Raw genomic sequence first — 21,736 nt, 5'->3', positions numbered from 1 at the left:
ATTTATTATTTTATGTTGAACAGTATAGATTCTAAACTTTCATTGGTTGCAAACATTACTTAAAATGCATTATAGAAAGAAAATATGCATTTCACTATAGTGAAAATTAGCTCTACTTGAGGATCATTTAAAAGTGAAAGAATTACCAGCTGTGTTGGACGTTACTGGCCTTGCTATTGCCTCCGATTTGGTTTCACAGAGAAAGTCATCGATGGAGGGACTCAAGAGGGGTCTGCTTTCTTGCTGTTCATTCACCAGCTGAGAACAGATGAACACAGGTATCAGAGGGCTTTGTTACACCGCAGAATCAGATGAATTAAAATGCAGCCTTGCAACAAAATGAGAATAGCAAGCCTATACATACATAAATAAATAAATAAATAAATAAATAAATAAAGGGGTAAGGGCAAGAAAGAAAAAAGATACTAAGGATGGGGAATGAGCCTTTTAGCACTGTCAACATATTTTGGATGCAGCCAACTTCCATTTTTAAAGCTCAAGCCTTTTTTTTCTCCTAGTACTGTTTTAGAATTATTCTCTAATTTCAATATATAGAAAATGACACCTATTGGATCACAGTTCCTCAGGGACGATCCCACTCTTCACTTGGACAAAACACCACTGAGACCTGATATACTGGCCTCAGACATTGAGGTGACACACTTTGTTTAGGGTGGGCAGTCAGTATTATGTGATTAACACAAAGAGATCTGTATGTGTGTAGATAAAAGTTCTCCTTTTCTCTCTTTCTTAAAAAACTCAAGTCATCTATGGGCACATACCCTTTTTACATTTCCTTGGGATGCTTTTGTAGTGCATAACAAACATCATTTTGGGAGAATAGAAAATATTGTTATATTAACTATACAGGTATCCAGTAAATATGTTTCTGAAAAATCTCTATGTAAAATAGATTTCTGTCAATTTAATTGTATTTCCCCATTGGCTTGGTTCTCTAATTTTAGAAATCCTTCAGTTTGAATTTTAGTTGGTCTCTAGTTAGCAGTGGTGGCCAATTATTAACTTTCAGTTATTCTGCACTTTTAGAATTCAGACTTCCTTAAGTTCTGCTTCCATGGTTAAGGGAAGAAATATAATCATGATATGCAAGTGGTTAATTCTTAAATCAATTGTCTTAGTTTTTCAGGAGTTTTTATATTGACCTATCTTAAAATGGACATAGCCATCTAGTTTTCTACTTGTTTTAAGAAAAATATGTGTCTAAAAACCTCTAGATTTTTAAATACTGATTTGCAAGGCTGCATTTTCAGAGACAAATAAAATAAAGATGAAGTTTTATTGTCTTTATTTTTTCCTTCATTTTGGATATAATTAAATTCCTTTGTAAAAAACAGGGACTAATAATAATTCCTACATCACAGCTCTGTGAGTAAATGTGTGGAATGGGCCTAGATTAACTATGATCTTAGAGGACCCGGGTGTTAGATTTCTGTAGATACTTTTAGATGTAAACATTCCAAATTATAGTCTGAACTTGGTAAAAATATTTCTAGAAAGGCTTTTGTCCACATAAATATCTAAATGGAAAAACAAAGGAAAAGGCCGTTGAGAGGACTTTTCCTTTTAGGTAAGTCTATTTATCAAAGGTAATAAGATTTTTTTGGAGTCTCTCTCTTCATGAAACTTCAGACTTATTTTCTGGAGAAAGCACTTAGAGCATTCTCAGATTTTCTCAGCATAGGAAGAAAGAAATATCAAAGAGGAGATTGTTTAGAGAGACCCCATGCTGTCCAGGACTGAGGAATGGCTTCACCTCTGCCTCTTAAGGTCTGTGTTTCTTCCACACCTCCTGTCTTGTTTCTGAGCCCACACCACACCCGGACTGATGGAGTTGTTACGCCTGTCTAATTCCCATAACTGAGCTGTTCCTGTGGCTTTCTTGCATAGATACAAATCAAAGATGAAATAACAAACTACTTTCTGAGTCTTTTCTTTCAAAAAGGAGCACAGTTTAATTGTTGGGAAATTCTGGGGAGGAGTGGGGGATGGTGGCAGGTCTCTGGGGTGAAGAGGTGAAGGGCCAGATTTCAGCTATCAGGGGAAGGTAATTCGGGAACTGAAAGTTTTTTGGTTTTGCTGTAGATAGGGAAGATGAAACAAGAAATATCATGAAATCTTTTTTTATAAGCTCTGAGGTCAGAGGCTATGTCTTACTCATACTTATATCCTTCACAACTTCGAGCAAAATGTTTTCATATAGGAGGGGATCAATAAATGCCTACCAAATGGGACAGTGACTTTGCAGAAACTGAGGATGTAAAATATCTACCTTAAAGCATCCAATTTTGAACTGTGTCTTCACTTGGATGAATTTGGGAATTATTATTTTAGCCATACTAAGTCTCATTTTATTTGTATTTGTATTTGTATTTGTAAATAAGAATAGCTTTTCATGTCTCCCTACCCATTTTTGAACAAATTTATTGCTTTCTTATGGTGACTTGAGAATAAGTAAATCTTTTCGGTCATAAAGGAAACTTGCAAAATGAACTGAAGCTCCCAAAGAGTTCCTCTAAACTTGCTTCCAAATTGTATGCCAATTTAATCTCTCCTTATTCATTGGGAGGATATGACTTATTGACCTTCTCTTAGAGTTACTTCCTTCAGTTGGAAAATACTTTATGAACTTACCTCATTTCATCCTTTGAGTACAGAGTATATTCATGTTATAAAAATAATGGGTGAATCAAAAGGTTTCCATTTTTTAAAATAATTGATTTAGAACAATTGCAATTTGTATTAATCAGATTATCAGATCTGAGTTAAAATGACCCCCTACATTAGTTTTTAGGGCCTTTGTCTTCTTACATTGTTTACACTTAAAATTTTCATTACTTATTCTCCTCTGTTCTTCTTCTCAATATCTAAAACAGTTCAAAGCCTTTCTAATGGTCAAAGATTCTTACTTCTCTTTCAGGACCCCATTACTGGCACATTGTCTGGGAACCTCCTTCAGCACTAGGCAGTGAATGTCTTCTTGGAGTATCTCTATGTTGCCATGTTTTTACTCAGTCTTATAACTTTAGTTTCACCTGTTTTTTCCTCTACTAGACTATGACCACTTTGAGGGTAGAGACCTTATCTAAGTAACTTTTGTATCTCATAGCAGCAGTTTAATAAATATTGATTTACAGTCTTACTGAATGGTGAATTGTATAAAAGAATGATTACATGGGCATCCCCAATTTCATACAGGATTTGCTCAGCTCACAGACAGGCCAGTGGTTCTCAGAAATGTTTACAAGTTCCTGGCAGGCTTTAAACCACCAATCTAAGTCCATTTCCCCCCACCATCACATCATTTAAATGTTTGAAAACTTAGAGTTATCTAAAGGTTCATTTCCAAATCAAAGGCTTTTAGCAAACAGTCAAGAATGCAAATATTGAATGCATAATGAGAAAAATAAAGGCATAAGCCTGCCCCATCCCATCTTTGGAAGAAGGGCATGGCTCACTGCAAATGTGAGGCCAGTGGTACTTCAAGAAAACACTACTACCTCACTTAGGAATTTATTATTTTATTGTATTGTATTTTGTTTTGTTTTGTTTTGCTTTGCTTTGCTTGGGGTATTTATTTTTTGAGAGAGAGAGAGAGAGAAAGCTGGGCAGGGGTAGAGGGAGAGCAAGAATCTAAAGCAGGCTCCACCCATGGTGCCAGAAGCAGGGCTTGATCTCACAACTGTGAGATCATGATCTGTGCCTAAATCAAGAGAGGGACCCTTAAACCAACTGAACCACTAAGGCGCCCCTCACTCAGGGATTTTAAATCAGAGATTCAAATTTGAAGATTTTGAGGGAGAATCTTACACGGTCAGTGGGCATGGAAACAAAAGGTAACAGCAGAAGTAAGAAGACAGCTGAGCACTTGCATGTAGGGGTTTCCTTGTCACCCAGAATTCAAAAAGACTATTGAACATTATACTTTCCTTGCTATCTTACATTGTGAATGAAATATTCAGTCAAATGCCCTCAATTTACTTATGTTAGACTGGTCAGTTGATGTGGCTACTATTAAGCACCACAGGATCAAACTGGTTATTTTATATCCATACTGTGTTTAGGACTGCATGGAATGCAGACAATAATATCAGCTTTAATAAATTGTCTGTTTGAAAACTATCTGAAAATCCATTTGCCTTAGTTCAACTTGAATTTCTTTAATTTCAATGTTAAAAGTTAAATTATTATGTAATCTAAGCTACAGGAGAGTATTTAACCAAGATGAAAGTAGAATATTTTGCTTTTAAATACTGGCCGTTACTTAAGCTCCAGTGTATATTTATACTGTCTGCTTTGTAATTTAAATCTAAGTTTATTTATCTTCAAACAGTATATTGCTTAGGTGTTTCAAGAAAAAATCCAGAGCTAATGAAAGGTTTGTAATAGCTTTTATCACTAAGAATTAACACCAAACCAAAATACATTTTACATGATAAGACAAGGTCTGAAGGATAATAATCCATTATTCCAGAATATTTACACTTCAGATTGTTGATCTTAAACTGTTGCTTTAATTTAAAGTAAAATATTCTGTTTTTATTTTTTAAACCCTTTAGTACTTAATTTTAAAAGTTCAGACATTAAGGCTACTAAGTTAAAAAACAGTTGATAAGTATCTCATATTTAAACTGTTAATTTAAAAAGTTTGTGATAATATACCACATGCCTTACCACATCCAAATAAAATTTTAAAATTTAAGATTGTTTTGTTTCTATATAAGAATATAAATATGAATCTATAGTTATATCTTTGTGCATTTTGAAAATTCCTTTATTATTTGTGACATTGATGCAAAGTATGTGTCATTTTTAAAGTAGGCTTTCTTTCATAATTTTGTAACTAAACTACTTGTTTATGGCTTTACTAGACCTTTGCAAGTTTAGAAATCTGTGTGATGCCCAACAAAATAGTGGCCATGTCAAAACTAAGTTAACTGACTCAATCCACTGAAAAGACAAGACAACTAACTAAATCATTAGGAGGCATCCTTTAAATATTTAGACTGAGAGTTTTGTCACGGTAACTCTGACACCCGACGGAAATAAGTTTTCATGAGCTAGTAATGTTTCTGCTCTGCCTGTGTCCCTCCCCGCCCTGGTGAAGGATTACCATGTGAAAACTTTGAACTCTGATTTGATCTGAATGTCAGCCAACTGACTATAAATATTTTCTCGACAGGATAGTCAGACTTACAAAATGAGAGTCTGTTCCTGGGGGAAGTGAATAGACATTACTTCACTGTTCACAGTGTGGGTAGTACTAACACTGAGGCAGGAGAACATAAAGCATTTGTTTCAAGTTGGTAATAGAAACCCAAACAAGGCAACAAGGCTTTATTTGCAGGCTTGAGAATGTTTTTCCAATCAAGGACATTATTCTTTTTATGTTTATCAGACACAAAAATAATATCAGTATCTAGGTATAAGGAGTGGGGACTGATAGAAGAACAAAGTCTGAGTTTGCCGAAAAAGAAAAAAGGAGATATAAGAAAAAAATTCCCTTGGTAAGAAGAGATCTGAAACACACACTTTTCAGATATTATACTCTATAGATATCTTGCTTAAAAAAGTGCTACAGGATGTGGTTAAAATGGAAATTTCTGATGGTTTGTCGTAAGAAAAAAATATTTGCTAACATAATTTCATTCTCATAAAGAATAATAATTTCTCTCTATGATATAAGCAATCTTTTGGCACCTAGTTGTTCCTTCTATCCTCAAATTGGATTAATTTATACGATTACAGTCTAGAGGAGTGCTGTGCAATAGAAATACAATGAGAACTTGTTAATTAAAAGTTTTCTGGTAGCTGCTTTTAAAACATTGAAAATAAACAGAAAATAATTTTAGTAATATACTTTACTTAGCCCAATGTATCCAAAAAATGATCATCTCAACATGTAATCAATATAAACATTATTAATGCGACAGTTTATATTACTTTCTTTGGACAGAATCTTCAAAATCTGGTCTGTATTTTATACTTTTAGCACATCTCAGTTATGGGTAGTCACAAAACACTCGATAGCCATGCATGGCTAGTGGCTACCGTATTGGACAGCACAGGTCTAGAGAAAGTTTTTCCCTCAAAGACTTGAGGATGTACTGTTTTTCCTTCAAACCTTTCATCAATGCACACTTGTTTACATACTGCTTTGCTTCAAGTGTAAGTCTAGGACAGCATGAATCTGAGTTCCTATGAAGTGCTTGACATATTGTTTGCTAATACAGAGTTAATAATGAAAGTAAACAAAAAGGAATTCTCAGGGGGGCAGCAATTTCTGAATTCAGGTCACCTGGCTAACTCTTCTGTTTCAGTTCAATTTGTTCAGTGCACCATAAATGACTTTACTGGAGTATGTTTGGCTAAGTCCCTCTAAAAGTAACTGTAATAATCAATAATACAACAAATGCTTCAATATAAACCATTCTACACTTAGAACCTTGACTAACAATTAGTAAACAAGTTAGGACTCAGGGTTTCAAGAACTTATTTTGTACTTGATCAATTATGATTGCTCTGAGGACATTATTGAGAGTGCAGCAATTAGCTTCAGACATATCTGGAATCTATGAATGGGCAGCTGGCATCGACATACCAGTGATGAAGATGAGTCAATGTAGGCTGTAGTACGTGGCACTATGTCATAAGGGGCTTTACAGGAGATGCTTGGACAGACATATTTCAAGACACTAATACATTCACACAGGATAACAAGAATGTGGTATGGTACACGGATTGAATGCTATGGTTGCTATGAGAAGTACTCACTTTTTCAGATCATTCTGCTGCTTTTTGGCTTGTGCACGCCACTGGTGCATAGCAGGGAAGAAGCCACGTGTGTGTAGTGGAAAAAGTATGTCAACTAATAAAACTGCATTTGACTGAGAAATAATTGTATCACAGCTGTCACTGAATTAATTTCATAAAATTATCAACACAACAGGTGCATTACATTTTATGAATCAGAACTGTTTACTGATTCATAAACTAGCCAGTATGCAACAAGAATATGATGCATCAAAGAAAGCATTACATAATCTTCATGCAGTAAAACTGTAACTAGTACCTCAAAAACAGTTAATGCAACGTTAGACAGGGATTAAAGGAACTTGCTACACACAAATGTTCTGAATATGAAAAAATGGTAATAATCACTTTTCTAAATTAAAAAAATAAGAATGTATTTTGTGCTACATTTTAAATTCACGTGTAGGTTATAATGGCAATTTTGGACCTTTGAAAGAGATTACTGGATAGCATATAGCAATGCATGATTTGGGGGAAAGAATTTTAGGTCTTGGAGCCTGTCTTAATTTGTGCTAATCTGAAATGATATTGTAGGACAACTATGCCAATGGCAAACTGGATGGGTCTTCTACTGATGAACCTGGCTCTGTCATTAGCCAGTAATTCCCAACTAGTTCCCACTTCTTAGCATTTACCTGAGGAACTCTGAGCTGCGTATTTTGGACATGGATCCTACAAAGGGCGGGAGATCAATGTAAAACTGTATATGTTTTACTATGCAAATTAAGTAAAGAATGGAGACCTTGGTAAATATAAAGCATATTTCTTTGTAACTACTACTATGTGTGATTGGGAAGAAGCATCTCTTCTTTATGGGAAAAAAACTCACAATATAAAATTTATCCCAAAGTCTTAGGAATCTTTAATAACTTTTTTATTATTCAATTTTGATTGTTGTATATTGCTATGACTTTCATTACTTACAACACAGTGTTTAGAATAAAATAAAACCACACATGTTGGTAGCAGCTGGGGATGTGATCTGATGATATTCTAAAAATAAGTTGCCATAATTTAGCTTTTGATATAAATGCTTTTCATGAGGACTGTAAATGGACATGTTTCTAATTCTAGACATGTTCATATAATTGGAACTGAATCACTGCATTTACTATTGCATTACAGAAAAAAGAAATGTTTAAGATAACAATCTAATCTAAATTATAAGATAAATGCAAGTAAAAATATTTTTCATTTAAGAATTTAAAACTGATAGTTCCACAGAGTGGTGATGAGTATATTATACATATTTATGTGGATTTTACAGGGTGTTTCAAAAGTCCCTGAGGACATACAGGATTCACAGTCTCAGCGTGTCTTTGCATACAAATGCAAACTTTTTTCTACACTTGTAATAATAAATGCTGAAAATGGCTCTCATGCACTTATAATAGAGATGATATTTTTGTTGTCAAGGTCACTACGTATAAGAAGGGTCACAAATGCCATTTTCTGCATGGGGACTCAGGGACTTCTGGCTCATTCCTGTAAATTAGGCATCCACATAAATATGTATAGACATATATGTAGTATGCATAGTCACAACATAAATATATATATTTAACATTTAAGAAAATTTAGATATTCTACTGGTAAACTGACATATGTATACAATAGAACTTGTATTTATTCACAGGAATTTGATTTTTTGTTTTGGTTGTTGTTGTTCAAATGTACCATTAGCTTAATTGTTATTTCTTTCCCAAAGTTGTTAACAAGATTCCTTTATAAAGAAGCAACGTGGTTTACTTGCACATACATTTTTTTAAAACTAAAGTTGAGTAATGAAAATTAATATCCACAAATGACTAAATGATGGAATTTTCCTTTTTTAGCAATTTTGGTTTTCATTTATATTGTATAATTGTTTCATTGAAACTGTGTTTTTAAAAATTGGTTCAAGTTAATGTTTTTTTTTCTTTTTGCTAGTTAAATATCACAATGTCTGATAGATTAACATATGTCAGCTTCCTACAGGAACCCTATGGGTCTGCCCACCTGTGATGTCATAGTAAGGAGGGGCTTTTCTTCAGCAGACTCCTCCCTCGGTATCTCCTTCATCACCATGGCAACAGCCTTATCTGCCGCCCTAGAGCCTTTTCCCTATAACAGTGAAATCAACAATGACTTGTGTCAGGAGAGATCTTTAATTTAGTATTACAAGATATTCTAATGTTTAAAGAGCAATCCAACATAAATGAAGAGGTAGGCTGCTGCAAGTGAGTCTTGAGGCTTTTGGCTGAGGAGAAAACACACAAAATCTGAAAAAAGATTATTTGTGAACTTTTAGTTACCTACTTTTTCACCTTTACAGCTGACATATTTAATTTTAACATAGTATTTTATATGTATAATATGTTTTAAGGCAATTTACATGAGATGAACATAATTTTTATAGTATCGATTTAAAAACCCTATGGATTGCCTATTATATTCATTTACAAATTGTTCCTATAACATTCTTAAATGTTTTGAACGACAGAGTCTGCATCTGAGATGAGATTAGATTCAGTGTCTGACCCCCACAGAGGGCTTTTGCTGGGTGGGTCCCTGGAGTCTGTCACTTTTTATTGGATTGGGCATAAAAAGAGTAAAAGTGTGATAAAACTTCTAAAAGTTCTTCAATGGCTTAACGTCATAGAAATTCACCCAGCGTGTGTGTTTTGTGGAGATAGTATGATCTTGGTGAGAAAAGTCTGCAACTCTCAATGTTTTTGAGACTGATGAATTTTAATAGAATTGAATAATAATTTTAGAAATGTCTTTTAATTAGAGACTCTCATAAATCTAGGTGTAAATAAAGGATAGTTAATAACTGAGGCACTGATGTATATATATATGTATATATATATGTATGTATATATATACCCCCACATTTTTTGTCTCCTACAAGTAGAATTTTGGACTGTAAAAGGGTATGTTAGCTTTCTGTCATTTTAGTTTACCAGATTATTAAGTTTTTGTGAGTAGATGTGGTATAATGGAAAAAACAAAAAATTATCACCTTCCCAACCCAATTAGAAACATCTTATACTATGTAAAAATTAAATACTCTCTCAACATTTTAAAAACAAAACATTCATTTTCTCAGGTCTCTGGGCAAAGCCTCCCTAGAGAAAATAATCTTATACTAAGAGCACGTATGAATTATCTGTGCCGTAAATCTACTTAAAATACAAACGTAGCATATAGAGATATCACAGGCAAAGATACAAAAATGAACATATGGGGTTTGTTATCTGAAAGGTAATTAAGAGCTAGGGTCAATAATAACTTGATAGTTTCCCTGCCACAAAACAGGATGGAAGTGCATTATAATCTTGGGCTTGCAGAGGGCTTTTATGTTTAGAAGGTAGGTTTACTCTAGGAAGCAAATTGTCTATTTTCTCAGGCATTGTTTTTCTAAAATGTAATGAGTGGCAGCTTTTATTTATGAAAACAAAGAAAAACTATAGTTACTAGATTTTAATATGTGTGAATCTCTTTACAAGGCAGAAAGTTTCTTTGGTATGTTTTGACTTAAGAACTAGCATTACTGAGTGATAATATGTTATCTCCATGATGGAATATCAACTACTAGAGATTTTATTTAGCACATAGAACAGTGGTAATTTCCATATGTGTTCTGGAAAGTTTATATGGCTACAATCCTTAGAATAACTGACTTCTGGAAAAATAAAGAAAAACAATGATTTACTGCATAACAAATTGGGGTGCATAATGATCCCAGGTTTTTTCTTTATGAAGCAATGTGAACTTCCTAAAACAGAGATGCATACAACTCTGAATTCTGGGAAAATATTTGTTATGGCACTATTAAACTATTTAACATTTTTTCAAAATATAAACATTATTTGGATGAAACAGTACGTACTATAAAGTGATATAGCTTTAAAAGCTACACTCATTTACAGACTAAATATAGTTTAACAAATATATTTGCAGCTTATTTTTTTTAAAGAGAAAAATCATTTGTGAAGAATTCTTTCCATGCTCCAAGAAGTTCTAATAATGTAGCAATAAACAAAGTGGCATGCTTATATTTAAATGCCTAATATATTTAAAAGAACAAGGTATAATTTTAAAATAATAATAATAATTTAGCATCTGCTCTTGGGCTAAGAAAAAGATGTCAATTGATAAGCATCTCAAAAAATTTCAGGTCAATATTTCAATATACCATTTATTTGAAATGCTACCAATCATAAACTACATACAGATATTTTTCACATGTGCAACTATTATAGCTGGAATTAGCAACGGACATGCCATTTCACTAAAACAAAAAACAAAACAAAACAAAAATTAGTCCTTTCATGCTGAACTCTAGAACAAAGCAGTGGTCAGCTAGAAAGGATGTATAATAAACACATGCGGTGCTTTTTATTTCTTGCAGAAAAACCCACCAAAGCCAGGGTCAGGTCACTTTTTTGAAGACAGTGCCACTTTTTCTTCAAGGTTACACCTACTACCTGAAAAGAGTCATGACACCCATGTTAGTGCCTGCTGGCGACTTTTTTTCTTTATACCTTTTGGCTTTTGAGTTATTAGCCCACGAGCCTCACTGTTTTACACGTGTGGTACCGTCGGAGAACAGAACAGGAAGGTCTGCCACAATGACATCTCCATGGTTCCAGACAGAATGTCTACGACCACTGCCAAATCCAGTGAATACGCTCATAGATCAAAGCAAAATTTCCCCCAGACCATATTGCCACCTCCACCTGGTATCTCCAAATCAAGCTGTGTTATTTCTGACATGTCCATTTATCTTGTGGGAGAAACACTTCTAGAATTCAGAACCCGGCGGATAATGGATTTGGCAATTCAGGGAATGGAACTACTCTGCTTATCAGCAATTGTGCAGGGCTGACGGTGATACACCCATACAAGTCTTTTCGTTTTTGAAGTCAGTGGCTTAAAACATTGTAAGAACTATGTGTGCATAATTATCCAGACTTCAAGCTCAATTTTCCAAATATAACCACACCAAAGACTCAATATTAATCTATTATCTGAAGCAACACAAAGCAAAAATGAGGTATCCGGTCAAGCATATGAGTGGATTTGGATTACATTAAGCCTGTATGCTCCTGTGTAATTCTTAGCAACAACGGCAAAGAAGAGTGCCCTGTTACAAGTTCATTAGTGCGCTGGGACACCTTCCAGCAATTTATTTCAACCAATTTCTTTTTGAATAATACTTCAAAATCACCTTTCCCCACTTTCTTATTGAGTTTCTTGAGATTTTTTTGACTGTTTAGAAAATACCACCATATGGAGAAATTTCTGGGTTTTTTTTGGTGATTTGTTGTAGAAAATTCTTCAATATTTTTTTGTTCCTTTTATAATTTTGTTTCCTCACTGTTGATATATATATATATATATAAAATGACTGCTTTTCTCACAAGTAATAATTCTCAAGAGTAATCTTTTTGTTAACTTCTAGTCTAAGACCAGTCATACATGAATGAAATGCAGGTAGCATAGCAAATGACACTGACATTATTAAGAAAATCCAATTTTGGCTCACTTCTCTCTGTTAACATAGTATAGAAACAACAGCGTACAAAGTACTGAAATCACAGGATCTTCGCAGGCTGAATACAAGGCTGTGAAGCTACCAGACACCTTTGGATGAGGAAGTATTGGCTCCAGGCTGGTCGCATAGGGAGGAGAACTAAATTATTTGGAGAAGCTGCTATGTGCTAGGCACTCTGCTGGGTGTTTTACCTATTTTTATTTATACAATCGCATGAAAGCTCCGTGGGGCACAAACTGTCTTTGCGAGGTAGATAGTGAGGTTCAGAGATGGTGTGATTTGGCCAAAGCCTCAAAGCCAGGCATCTCCCAGGCTGTGTGCCTCCTTCTCTCCTACACCCCCCTCACTGATGGCTATAGATGCGGGTTGTTCATATCACTTAAATTTCGAGAAGCAGCCACTTCTCTGTATAATCACTTAGTGTGGGTCTAAGGAAATATTTTTTAAAAATGTTTTCTTCAGTGTGCAATGGTAAGAATCAGCCATCCGTCACTTCACTCTTGAGTGAGTATATTGTGAACGAAATGTTTTTGTTTCTTTTACCCTCATGGAAAACTAACCAACACATTTCATGTATATACACTTCTTTTTATTCTGTAGATATTATCAGGTTTATAAGCTTTAGCATCACTTCAATTCTTATTAAATGTTAGCTCAATGCTATTAAATGCTATCTTTACCAGGATTTTCCTGAGATTTTGGGTGCACAAAACACTTCAAGTATGCAATTCCATGGTTATGTAGCCCAGTAATTTTTTAGTTGCAAATTCTATTACCGCTGCTACCAAGATTGTAACTTAAAAATTATTTTTATTATTCTTTTTTTTAAATTTTTAATGTTTTTATTTATTTTTGATACAGAGAGAGACTGAGCACGAGAGGGGGAGGGGCAGAGAGAGAAGGAGACACAGAACAGGAAGCAGGCTCCAGGCTCTGAGCAGGCTGTCAGCTCAGAGCCTGACGCGGGGCTCGAACCCACGAACATGAGATCTGACCTGAGCCGAAGTCGGAGGCTTAACGGACTGAGCCACCCAGGCGCCCCTTTATTATTCTTAATGTATCAACAATAATCCTGACAGAGTGCCTTCAACAGAGATACTCAAAAGTAGAAATGGAGAAATAGTGTTAGGGGAAAGGCAAAAGACTACAATACTAAACATCACTGCCAACCCCTAAATTATCTAATATATGAATTTTAAAAAGACTTTCTCTTGTTCTAATTATAAAAATTAATACATGCTGTTGACAAAAATTTAGAAAACACACTAATAAAAAATAAAAATAACAACCCTGACATTTTCATGCATTTTCCCAAAGTGTCATATTTACAATATGAACAGTTTTTTAGGATGAATGTTTTAAGAATAGGCAAACTACCGTCAACATTACAAGTTTGAGTGTATTAAACATATTTCTTCTTATATACATATATGCAAGCAAACACCTGCCATCCATATTAGTTTAGCAACATTGTTTTAAATGGAATGATATTCAGTTTTGCTTATGCCGAAAAGGTATATGTCATAAATTCTAGACCTGCACTTAAATGCATGTGTAAGAAACTGTCCACAAAAAAGCCCGTTTCTGATGGCTGTCTTGTCTCTCATGTGCAGAGCCGGGATAACCTTTTTATACTCGGGAAGGTAACTGTCATGGTAAGTGTCATTTCCCAACATGGGAAAATGTCAGAGCAATGTGTCCCCGGTATCCTCTGAATGCTGGTGAGCCCCGCCCACCGCCTTGCGTCCCTTCCCATTTTGTGTGTTCCCGTAGCTTTCCTCAAGCACAGAGGAGGGTCCAGACCGTGCTGTTTCTCTCACAGTTACAGTTAACTCAATGCCGCCCCCTCCTCCAACAGAATGTTTTGTAAGTTTTAAAAGTCGTATAAATAGAACTAAACTGGGTCTACTGGTCAATTCTTGTTTCTAATCATATAGAAGAAAGCACAGATCTAGATGTAAACAATTAGGATGCATGGACAAAGATTCTTAACTAGACATTCATATGTGGAATTCACAAATCATAATGAATTCACAATCGGTTCAGTGATCTGTTTGTAGCTAGAAATAATGTGATTTCTGATTCCTTACTAAGCAGAGTCAAGTTTCAGTGAAGAAATTGCCTCTCTGTTTAAAATAACATGGGACATTTAAAACAAGGGCTTCCAATCAAACCTACCTCCATATAATTCTTTCTTACTATCCTGCGTTTCTTCCACAGCATTGTTTTTCCAGATGAGAGGTACACTCTGCTCCAAGCCATCACCTGTTCTACAAACTCCAGAAAGTCTTTCATTTCTCCTATAACTGTTGTGCCCCTGGTATGTGTGATGTGCTTAACAGGCACTTTCTGCTGTGGCCTTCCAGACTCTGCAGGTGGTGGGACTCTGCGGGGAGTGGGTAGGAGAACATCATGGATAACAATCTCTATGGTCATTAACTCTACACCTCCACCCGCAAAAGTCACCAGGATTCCGAGCTCCCCACATGACATTCATTCTCCTTGGCCTGAGTGATCGGTGCAGAGGGATATTATGACTTTCATGGGGCCCTAGCACTTTTGCCTTCATGGGTCCCTTCCTCCATTAAAAAAAAAAAGTCAAAAACCATATCTTATGACTGTGTCAGTGTAAAAACAAACGTAATACAGGCTGGATTTATTATTACACATCCATTATTATAACAGTCATTTTGGGAGTTCCGATTTTAAGAGAGATTAAAACATTTTTATGGGCCCTTCGAAGCATCTTGGGACCTATGTCCTGTGTCCACAGTGCCTAACTAATGCCTACACTGAGCCTGGGTCATGTCGTAAGTCACTGTGGCGTGCCCAGGTCTGCTGTGCTGTCATCTCTGGGGGCTCTCTTTTGGCAGTGGCTGTTCCCACCCAAATGGGCCCCTTGGCTGTGGCCACTGCTTTCACTATTTTTGTTAGGATTCAGGGAGTCTCCCCTAACAGTACTTACAAACCTTATTGGGTGCCCCATCAGTAGCTTTTATCTTATAGTTCTTAAAACACACTCAGAAAATCTGGAGCATTTAGGCCGGAGGCAGAAAACATTGGCGTGTAAAATTGATGTGATTCTTAAAATGTAATCTCTCCAGCAGACAGCAAGGCTAAGCACTTCATTGTCTCCTGCCTCAGGGTGTGATCCTGACCGTCCAGGAGCACTTCTGAGGAAGCTGAGTCACCCTGTGTCTCTACTTTTATTAAAAAAAACAGCCCTCAATGACTGGAGTCAACAACTAGTTCCAAAGTTTAATTCACTGTTTTTTTTTTTCAATTTCTGTTCCTCAAACAAGAAACAGCACTGCCTCAAACTCCAAATTCCTGAGTTGTACATGAAGGTTAAGCTCCTACCAGGGACCCAGTTATAATCCTTTATTTTGTAAAATGTTTTTTGATTGTGTTTCATCAATAAACTGCTTTGAGTGCGTGGAGATTTCTTTTGAACCATTTTGCATGATTAGGTATAAAATAGACACTCAAATTTACTTAATAAATACAAGTATCAAATGCTGTTTTCAAATTATTTAAAATACTGAAATCACATAACATGGCCAACTTTGACAGGAAGTGCATTCTGACTTAGATAAAAAGTTTTAAAGACATTGAAATAAATAAGTTTCAAGCATCTACATAAAGATGCATGAATATTAATAAAATGTTGCCAAGTAAATATGGTTAAAATTTGCTCTGAAGGACAGGGAAGACTTATTTTTAATTAACAAGATCCATTTGTCCACAATTCACCATTTGTTTGTTCTGTGGAGAAGGTTAAACATTCTCCTATCTCACCGTCACCGCGTCCCTGGGGTTTATTTACCTTGTGTGCTTAGCAAGCTTTCTTGACAAATGGTCAAGGTAACAGCACTCAGTTCTCATTCGCCTATAACCAGTGATGGATTAGTGAAGTTTATATCAGGTTTACTCTGACTAATGTGGCTCTAAGTTACTTAGCACCTATTTTATCTCGATATTGAGCTTCTCTGTTACGTACCCACAAGCAACTTTTTCCTACTTATGGTAGTGTGGCTTAAGAAAATTGTTTTCTTTTGACCTTGCTTCACCTTAAACTGAGGAACACATAATACAAATTTGATAATTAAAAAGTAAATGTAGAATAAGGTATTATTTTCTTGTTCTGAATGATAAATCCAAAATTTCTTACTTAAAATTATGTTTTTATAATGTATTTATGTTTGAGAGGCTGTTAATGATTATGTGAAATATGTAACCAAAAATGTAATCTTAATTAAAGGTTACTCTAATTATTTTCAACTCCTTGTTAAATACCTCAGATGATTTGCAAAACAAGGTACTTTTTCTTGGGTTATTTATAAGAAAAAGGAAAACAACAAAAAAAACACTGAGTCCTAAAGATTACTTTATTATTTTCTTTTTAAAAAATGTCTCCCCTTAATATAAGTACTCCAGACTGCTTGAATCTTACTTGCACAAATGGATGGGGGTCCCAACATTCAAGAGAAGGTATGATAATTATTCATCACCAGCATAGGTGCTTAGACTAGTTGCTTTGACTAGCCCAAATCAATGATGCTTTGAGGGCAAGGAAGTTGAGAAGTTGAGACCTGGCCTCTTTTGGGAAGAATTAGGAAAAGAGGTCTTGAGGTCCGGTTTCTAAGTGTATGTAACACACTGCCAAGTTGGTGCAGTACATAAGATCTCAGACTGTTGAAGGTAGGTGGGAAGGAAACGTGGGAGGAACCGTGTCACAAAAATAAAATATGGTTTCTTTATCATTCCTGTCTTTTCCAGATTTTCTAAGATTGGAAAATTTTCCAAAATAAATATGATAAATAAGAATCCCTGTAGGTAAATACGTGGTTAAGACCATGAAACAGGGGTACCTGGGTGGCTCAGTCGGTTGAGCATTCGGCTTCAGCTCAGGTCATGATCTCACGGTTTGTGGGTTCAAGCCCAGCGTTGGACTCTGTGCTGACAGCTAGCTCACAGCCTGGAGCCTGCTTCAGATTCTGTATCTCCCTCTCTCTCTGACCCTCCTATGCCCACACTATCTCTTTCTGTCTCTAAAAAAAAAAAAAAAGACCATGAAATAGTTTCTGTGAAGCTTACTTATTAACAATTAGATGCATCCCCCAACTTCTTGCCCCTAAGAAGTAATATATTTAATGTAACAAGTCAAAAACAAGTCACAAGAAAGAATTTCATCCCCTACTAAATTGGAAACTTTTAAATGTTGACAATTGTTATCTTAGAACAAAGAGACTGAATCCTCACAACCTTTTTAAAATAGATGGATAGGGGGCATCTGGGTGGTTCAGTTGGTTGAGTGTCCGGCTTCGGCTCAGGTCATGATCTCATGGTTCATGGGTTCGAGCCCCACACCAGGCTCTGTGCTGACAGCTAGTTCAGAGCCTGGAGCCTGTCTTCAGATTCTGTGTCTCCCCCTCTCTCTCTCTGACCCTCCCCTGCTCACACTGTCTCTCTCTCTCAAAAAAAAAAAAAAACCATAAAAAAAGATTTAAAGTAGATGGAAAGGCTACATATTAATATATTGTTACCAAATTATTGACCTTGAGACAGCAAATTTATCCAGATGTCACAAGGTAGAATTATACTGCATGTGTTTTCATTCTAGAGGAGGGATGTTAGCTGGTGAAATGGACTTTGTCTACCTTATTAATGTTTCAGGTAAAGTCTATTACTAATTTCTGAACAAGAGTAGTGGACTTGGAGCCTAAGCACCCAGTAGCCTTCTTTGTGGCTTACCTCATTTTCTGGCAGGTGCAAATGTTTTTACCAGCATGCTCCCTAGTCACCAAATGCCCCAATTTTGTTGATATAACTTAAGAAAGTAAAGTAAGAAACTAGGCCAGTTCTAGCCAAGAAAGTCTCAGCTAAGGTACTCCATCTGCCAGACTTCTCTGAAACAGCTCTAAGAGAAAAGCTGAGGCTTTGGGAATTCCTATTCTAAAATTCTGGATCAGACCCCGGCATCTCTGGTTATCTAGATAGTCCTCTGGGAGTCATTGGTAATGTGGGGTTTGGCTCCTCCCTAATGCCTCCCTGTCCCTTGAAAGGGAATGAATGTCTCTCTCACCTTGTGGATAAGAGTTAGGGAAAGAATGGAGAGACCTTGGGGCTGTGAACTCTGGTGAGTGTGTGCCCAGTTGTGGTTGAAACAATTACCAGTTAACTGACCCCGTTCAGCCTCCATGGTCAGCGGAAGAGAAAGGAGGGGTGGCCATGTGGTATGTGGGCACCAACACTGGACTAAAGTCAGAAGACAGGAGTGTTAATCCCAGCTCCGCCTTTTATACATATTCTCTCTAAACCTTCATTTTACTTTCTGAAAATAAGAGAGAAAAACTATTTTATGAATTTGTGAGAATTAAATAAGACTGTCTACGAAAGCACTTGCACAATGCCTGTTATATGGTAGGCATTCTATAAATATTAATCAAATATGAACTGTTATTACTGAGCTCACAGTTTCCATTGCCTAATTGTCCTTATGAGATGGGTAGCAGAAGATGCAATATTATGTTTGTGAGATGCATCCATGGAGTAAGTGTTATGGCATTCTCACCACTGCGTGGTATTCCATCATCTGAATATACCACCATTTATCCATTCAATTGTTCTGGTTTGTTTTTTTTAAATTTATTTTTGAGAGACAGAGAGAGACAGGATGAGCAGGGTAGGGTCAGCGAGAGAGGGAGACACAGAATCCAAAACAGGCTCCAGGTTCTGAGCTGTCATCACAGAGCCTGATGCGGGGCTCAAACTCAGGAAGCATGAGATCATGACCTGAGCTGAAGCTGGAGGCTTCACCGACTGAACCAGTCAGGCGCCCCTATCCATTCAATTGTTGATGAGCATTGGGGGTTGCTTCTGGCTTTTGGCTAATGTAGAAAACACAATGAATTTGAGTTTGGAAGCCACAGAGAACATAAGAGGAGCAAACAACTGAAAAATAGAGGTGTAAAAAGTAAACAGACTTCCATAACAGCAACGGAGATAGAGAATAGTCACAGTATGTGTAAGAGGTCTTATCCATAAGCAGACAAAGTCTGTATCTGTGCAGCCAACAACCAAAGACCAGGGTTGGGATGACCTAAACCAAAAAGGACTAATAAGGCCCAGAAATCAAGGATCAGAAACAAGACTGGAAACTGAATCTAGCAACCAGTAGATAATGACAAACTAGTTTTTAGAGCTGGGATTAATAAATGTTATGGGATGAGTTGTCTCCCCCCCCCCAAATTCATATGTTGAAAGTCTATCTCCCAGTACCTCAGATGTGACTATATTTAGAGATATGGTTTTAAAATGAGGTATTAGTGTGGGATCTAATCCAATATGAATGGTATTCTTTTAAGAAGAGGAAATCAGGACACAGAAGGAAGACCATGTGAAAACATAGAGAGAAGACAGCCATCTAGAAGCCAAGGAGAGAGGCTTCAGATGAAGCCAACTCTGCCAACACCATGATCTCAGACTCCTGGCCTCCAGAATTGTGAGAAAATAGATTTTTATTGGTTAAGCTATGCAGCCTGTGGTACCTGTTATGGAAACCCTAGTAAACTAATAGAGTAAGTAAACAACTACTGATGAAAAATAACAAATGGTCTTCCCTTGGTACCTCAGTAAACTGTTTAGAAATATTCAAAGACAATCAGTGTGTAACAGGGTTATTTATAAGCCTTTTCAGCTAATTCCTTTCGTTACTTCTAATCTGCTGAAAAGGACTTCTAGATACTGCAAACTAGACATTCTGAACACAGGTGGCCACAATTGGCGACTATGGTAGTGTTCTGTCAGGGACTATGACCTACTTGCCAGGGAGAATCGCCTAAAAGAAATTCAGATGAAGACTGTGCCCAGAGTGGTCAGTCTGAGCCAGCAGGAGCTGTGTTCCTCAAACGAAATTGAGGTTTCTGCCACATGACCTCAAATTATAGTTTGTAACGTCTTGAAAAGAATTTTCTTGTGAAAAACGATTTCACTTCTAATTTCAAAATCTGACTTGTCCAAAGATGTTATTTATTCCCAACCAAAAGTTTATTAAATTATATACATCTTAGAGACTTCAATTAGTTAATATGTACAGCAGTTAAAATAATAGATATATACATAAATATAGAATAATACAAAAATAGAATAATTGGGAAGTAATCATGTGTTACAGCTAGTTTTTTTTTAATTTTTCATAAGTTCTTGCTAATATCTCTGTGTCTTTATTTTGTGGCAGAGTTTCTGGCTTGTGTCTGGCCACCTGGACTGTTCTGTATGAAGACTTCAGCTTGGGACTTTAAAGGAATCAGGATTTCCAGAGTGCCTGAATGTTTTAAATGAGGCCAGTTTTCCTCTTTCTAATCACCATAAATCTGTAACTCACATTTCTATTATTATGCAGGTAATATAACAGTTCATTTTACTCTTCTGTCACCAAACTTTCTGGCTAAAATCACAGTCTTGATTAATTCCAAATGTAGGACACTGTTATAAATATCAATAGGTGTATGAAATTTGCTCTTGAAGTTACCATTTAAGGGTCTATTAAAAAAAAAGGAAAAACAACTTCTAAACTGTCTCCCCTACCTTGGTATGGACACCCATGAACACAAGAGGCTGTGTTAAAAGGACAACCAGGTGGACCATTCAGCTAGTCAGTATTCTCGTCGTTTTGAAGCAAGTGTCTGTATTGTGTCTAGATCCATGTCCTACTCTCCATATTACATTTTGCCATTTTTGGAGGCTCTCCTTCAACTGACAAACCAGAAAGGGAAGGAAATGGTTCAATCTCATACCTTTCCTTTGGTATTATTCCATTTGCTTTTCTATCAACTCCAAGCTGCCAAGGGATACCCTAACCCAGTGGCGTGTGGCAACATGGCTTTATATACAGATATATGGTTACTGAGGCTAATTAGTTGGGGTCTGTGTTCACAGAGCATGGGACATGAAATTGGAAACCCAGGGTTTAACACTCAGAAACCACGCTTTTCATTCTTGTGTGACCTAAGGCAGAGAACTTTGTTTCCTCTAGGTTAAGAGTGGGAATGGTACTAAAAATTGCTTCACTGACTCTGCAGTGTTTTTGTGACAATCAAATAGGTGATATGTAAAAGTGAGCATTCGGCAGGTTCTAACAGATCTATAAATCAGCCAAATCCCAATAGCCAAAACATGGAAGGAGCCTAAATGTCCATCACCTGACGAATGGATCAAGAAGATGTGGTATATATTCACGATGGAGTACTACATGGCAATGAGAGGGAATGACATATGGCCCTTCGTAGGAAAGTGGATGGACCTTGAGGGTGTCATGCTGAGTGAAGTAAGCCAGGCAGAGAAGGACAGAAACCATATGTT

The 21,736-nt window shown here is 36.3% G+C and overlaps 1 protein-coding gene and 1 long non-coding RNA gene across 5 annotated transcripts in view; one reads left to right on the top strand and one right to left on the bottom strand.

The window, feature by feature from the left end:
* The window catches only part of PEX5L (peroxisomal biogenesis factor 5 like), a 225,096-nt gene that overhangs the window by 90,107 nt on the left and 113,253 nt on the right, over window positions 1-21,736 (bottom strand). For 2 of the 4 annotated variants that reach the window (XM_029939830.1, XM_029939829.1), the window contains 2 exons: window positions 8,830-8,934; window positions 147-258 (listed from right to left, as the gene is read on the bottom strand). In XM_029939830.1, coding sequence (XP_029795690.1) covers window positions 147-258; window positions 8,830-8,934 — 217 coding nt within the window. Of the gene's footprint in view, window positions 1-146; window positions 259-8,829; window positions 8,935-11,237; window positions 11,304-21,736 lie in introns of all 4 variants that reach the window. The other 2 variants (XM_029939832.1, XM_029939831.1) reach the window with 2 other exon arrangements.
* LOC115291990 lies at window positions 8,905-14,783 on the top strand. The gene is made up of 3 exons (XR_003908747.1): window positions 8,905-9,036; window positions 13,987-14,028; window positions 14,594-14,783. It is a non-coding gene; the product is annotated as an uncharacterized LOC115291990 (long non-coding RNA).

The sequence above is a fragment of the Suricata suricatta genome, chromosome 5 (assembly GCF_006229205.1).
Source record: "Suricata suricatta isolate VVHF042 chromosome 5, meerkat_22Aug2017_6uvM2_HiC, whole genome shotgun sequence".
NCBI classification, from domain to species: domain Eukaryota; kingdom Metazoa; phylum Chordata; class Mammalia; order Carnivora; family Herpestidae; genus Suricata; species Suricata suricatta.
This window is presented reverse-complemented; position numbering and strand designations above follow the sequence as displayed.